Raw genomic sequence first — 4,883 nt, forward strand, 5'->3', positions numbered from 1 at the left:
CTTTTTTTAAAATTAAAATAATATTATTAATGTTTCCCGTATATGTCTCGTAAATTAAATTCCGTATATTGTGTTATTAGTGATGTGACTATTGATGTGGCTGGGCTATTTATGATATGGCTAGGCTATGGCTGGGCTATTTCTGATGTGGCAGGAGGATTTTTAGTATTGATGATATGGCAAGAGGAGTTTGTGGTTGGGCTATGGATGGGCTATTGCTGGGCTATCACCACTGTGGATACCCTAAAATTTTACTACTGTGAAATTGGATGGGAAGAAAGAAATGGAGCGAAAGAAGAAAAGTCTGACTCTGAGATGGCGTGATTTGACCTTGGAAGCAATATAGAGTGGGCCGGCATTGCTGCGAAGCAACTAAGTTGCTCTCAAAATAAAATTTTAATTGCAATTGCAATTGCATAATTGCGTGATTTCCGATTTGTGCTCTTCCATCCTCCACCGATACGGTCAGAAATCTTCTCTCCGATTCCAAATTCTTTCCCCCAAATCAGTAGGACTAGTTTAGTTTATTCAAGAAATATGTTTCCCTTTCTGAGCTGTCTTCCCTTTTTAGTTATGGGATTTAGAGTTGCGTGGAAAGTTTCCATCTTTACTTATATTGCTCTCATTCTGTAATCTTTTACTTGAAATTATTGAAGGGCTTTTCCCCCTGCCTGTATTGTATTCAACCGTTTTTCTGTTATTTTAGGAGGAGTTTACTTGATCATACACATGAATTGATTGAATCTGTCCAATTTACCCCTTGTCAATATCAAGCTAGATAGCTCAAATTATGAATTAGCAAGAGCCTTCAGGATATCTTCAAACTTCCAATCCATGTTAGTAAACAATTGATTAACCTTTGCTAGTTTTGCCTGTCTAGGCTATTCCTCATCCTCAATGGTAAATGCACCCTTAGGGAGTGTTCTTTCGTGATCGTTGTGGTATTCTTTTGTTATGCCCTTTCACTCAAGCCCGCAAGCGTAAGTGAAAGGGACACATCATTGAATGTAGTATTGAACGACAATTTGCGCCTGAGGCTTTTCTTGAAGGAAAGATGGCTTTCTGTCAAGGAAATTATTATCTACTTATGGCAACATATTTTTAAGAATATAAGGTCCACCCGCCTTTCGCTCTGTATCAGGATAAAACCATAGTTTTTTAGAGAAATGTGTGATGACATTTTTCTATATCATAATTACTTGGAATTTTGCTTTTGCATTGCTGTATGAACTATGAAGTAAATGAAGATTGTAAGGCCTTACCCTTTTCTTTAGGACTTAATTTGGAACTGAGAGATTGAATTTTGTGGAGCAATATTTTACATAGTTTCCTAGATTTTCTTGAATTTGATGCATAGTTCCTCTTTTTGTTAATGTAAAGTGTGAATTTAGTAGTACCTTGTAATGACTCAGAATATCAGCATTTCCTTTTGCTTTATCTAAGAAATGAATTTTGTAAAGTATGTTAACATTAGTTACAAATGCATATGTAAATTGCACTTTTTAATGGACATATAGAGATTGGTGGGATGAGTTGCTTCACCATTTGCTGTGGGCAAAAAATATCTCCCCCTAAGAAGCGAACGACAGATATAAACGAAGGTAGATATCTCATATCCATACTGTTCAAACTGGAGAGTGGGATAATCCATAAAGCAATTTGGTCACAACATGGACGAATCGATGCATATTTCTAATGGAATTTGAAATCAAATGCAGAAATTTTTTCAAGTGTTGAAGATGCTAAGCTGTACAGTTACAGAGAATTACAAATAGCTACTCAAAATTTTAACGTGTCTAACAAGATTGGCGAAGGCGGCTTTGGTTCGGTCTACAAGGTACGCGCACAATTCCTTGCTGAATCATCTGATGCTGCAAATTGTTTTGTCATCCTGCTGGATCAACTAAATACTCGTTCGAACTAGTAGGGAAGGCTAAAAGACGGCTCTTTAGTAGCTATAAAGGTTCTCTCTGCCCAGTCAGAGCAAGGCGTGAAGGAATTCTTGAATGAGATAGTTTCGATATCAGGAGTCGAACATGAAAACCTCGTCAAGTTGTACGGTTGCTGCACGGAAGGGGGCCACAGAATCTTGGTATATGGCTATCTCGAAAATAATAGCCTTGCTCGAACTCTTCTAGGTGACCTTTCCCATGTGTCGTGCACGTTTGATTTGCTACTGTAATTCGAGGGAATGCTTATTAACTTGTAATGTAGGAGGACGAGTCGGCCATGCTCAGTTCAGGTGGAAAATACGGTCTCAGATCTGCATAGGGGTGGCACAAGGACTCGCCTTCCTTCACGAGGAAGTCCGGCCTCATATTATTCACAGAGATATAAAAGCAAGCAATGTACTCCTTGACAAAGATTTCAAGGCTAAGATTTCAGATTTCGGTTTGGCGAAGCTTTTCCCGACCAACGCGACTCACATCAGCACGCGTGTTGCTGGGACACAGTAAGTTGGTGAATTCCTATCCCATTTTTATTTCCTTATTTTTGGAATTGGATGTATAATTGTGTTTTCTCTGTTATATGAGTAGTAAAGTGGATGATAATGCAATGTTTAACGGTGTCTAATTCATTAGAGATCTTCACATGTCTGCATTTTTCAGTAATTGGTTTAAAATAGAGTAAATGTCAATTTTGGTCCTAAATATATGACCAAAATACGAATTTGGTCAAACGTTCACTTTTTGAAAAGCTGGTCCATAACAAATGAAAATGTCGACGAAGTAGTCCTTTTTTTGACGGTTCCGTCAAAAAACTAACGGTCAACGCTAATTGCACAGCGGCATGACCGTTAGATTTTTGACGGAACCGTCAAAAAAGGACCACTCCGACAAGGATTTCATTTGTACCTGTTTTTCAAAAAGTGAATGTTTTGGACTAAATTCGTATTTTGATCATATGTTTAGGACCAAAATTGACCTTTACTCGTTTAAAATACCCGAACTTTACTCTGATAGTGGTTTTGTTTGTATTTTGTCCTTATTTCACTTTCCAACAAAATTGAAGCTAACCCCACATACAAAATCATTTTACGACGCCTTTTCTGCCGCCTTCATAGAATGCGGGCTTCTTGACCATCGCCATCTAATCTTGATAACGAGTGGAAATGAATCATCTTAGATGATGTTAGAAGTTTGTTCATATTCTATTCTGTATGCTTCATTTTATCACCATGTGATTTTGAATACGGTTCTAACTAGTAGTCGTTGTGCGCAGTGGTTATTTAGCCCCAGAATACGCGATTCGTGGAAAGCTGACACGGAAAGCAGACGTGTATAGCTTTGGCGTTCTCCTAATGGAAATCGTCTGCGGAAGGAGCCACAGAGACAAGAGATTACCAGCCGGAGCACAAAATCTCCTTGAAATGGTTTGAACTTTTTGATTCGGTGTTTCAATTAGAGTCTTGGTTGTTTGTATTGCTCGTGATGATTCGATTTTTTGAAGACTATGATCAAGTATATACACTGGATTGTTTAAACCGTAACGTCTTGGTACGAAAATGTTACGGTTATTTCAGTTTGGATTTCATTTGAAATATCAGTTCCTCGTTTCAGGCGTGGACTCTATACGAGAAGGGCCTGCTGTCCGAGTTGGTTGATTCATCGGTGGAGGGGGACTCCAACATTGACGAGGCTTGCAAATATCTCAAGATCGGGTTTTTATGCACCCAAGTGATGCCCAAAACGCGCCCCGCCATGTCTGTGGTCGCGAAAATGTTGAAAGGCGAGATAGATGTGGACGATGAGAACATCACGAAGCCGGCCCTGGTGACACAGCTGCTGGGTCTGACGAGTTCGAGCTACGAACCACACGGATCATCGTCGGGCTGGGGAACACAAGATGGGTCTTCTCCATTAGAAGCCACAGGTGTGTCTCATGGGACCATGACTTTCAGTTCAATATATGATCGAAGTAATTAAGTTGAGACAATGTTTGGAATATATTTATTGATATGGCAATTTTTGGTTGAGCTCTTTTTGTGAAAATCTTTGTATTTCAGTGATAATAGTGTATTTCAGTCTTCTTCAAATATGTCAATTTGAACAAATTTCGAATTGCATTTTTGGAATGGAATTAGTTACTGGTTTTGTATAATTTATTTTCTTTAGTTAATTGAGTTTGTAATTCAGATGTCAAAGGTGTGGTGGTGGTTAATTTACGCAGAACCATAAAATAGAATAATTCAAGTCAAGTTATGAATATAGCTAAGTAATGAATGGTTATGAATAAGAGTAATTACAATCATGACTTCTGAATTCGTCATTTTTGACTGAATTTGCTCTAAGACTAAAATAAAAAGAATGACTAATTTTATCGTTTTTATCTTAAGTTCTAAGTTCATTTCTAGGATTCGGAATTATTTTTGCTTTTGGTAATGTGCTTGCTTTAGTTTAGTTTCTTTGTTTGATTAGTTCGTTTTTTTTGGACATTAGTTCAAAGGTTTTTTTGTGTTTATATTGTTAGTTGCTTTGTTTTTAATTTTAGTTATGGTTTCATGCTTATTTTAATCTTAAGTTTTCTACAAAAATATTCTCTCTGTTTCTTGTAATAAAGGAGTTTCTTTTTGGCATGAAGAGGAGATGTTTAATACATTAAGTGGAGAAAATAAAGTGGGGAGAGAATAAAATAAAAGAGATGGAATGAGAATAAATTAAGAGGAAGCATAAAGTAGAAAGAGTAAATTAATTACATTTTGCTAAAAAGTATTGATATTACCCATTATTAATAAATCAAATTTTCATTTTTCAATAATTCTTGAATCAATATTGCAACTGAATTAATTTCAAAATAAATAAGGGAAAAAGAAAAATAAATAAATTTAATTAACACAAAAAAATAATTAAATCGTAAAATTTGTTAAATAGATCCAAAAAAAA

The 4,883-nt window shown here is 36.5% G+C and overlaps 1 protein-coding gene across 2 annotated transcripts; it reads left to right on the forward strand.

The window, feature by feature from the left end:
- The first annotated feature begins 306 nt into the window (after positions 1-306).
- LOC121809883 (cold-responsive protein kinase 1-like) lies at positions 307-4,119 on the forward strand. 2 transcript variants are annotated; one of them, XM_042210724.1, is made up of 7 exons: positions 309-464; positions 1,518-1,601; positions 1,719-1,837; positions 1,928-2,138; positions 2,215-2,452; positions 3,223-3,373; positions 3,561-4,119. In XM_042210724.1, the coding sequence occupies exons 2-7, from the start codon at positions 1,529-1,531 to the stop codon at positions 3,924-3,926; spliced, it is 1,158 nt and encodes a 385-aa protein (XP_042066658.1). In that variant the 5' UTR covers positions 309-464; positions 1,518-1,528; the 3' UTR covers positions 3,927-4,119. The 2 variants fall into 2 exon arrangements, with proteins under 2 accessions (XP_042066657.1, XP_042066658.1); XM_042210723.1 differs by having other exon boundaries at positions 307-1,601.
- Positions 4,120-4,883: the final 764 nt, after the last annotated feature.

The sequence above is a fragment of the Salvia splendens genome, chromosome 6 (genome assembly GCF_004379255.2).
Source record: "Salvia splendens isolate huo1 chromosome 6, SspV2, whole genome shotgun sequence".
Taxonomy (NCBI): Eukaryota; Viridiplantae; Streptophyta; class Magnoliopsida; order Lamiales; family Lamiaceae; genus Salvia; species Salvia splendens.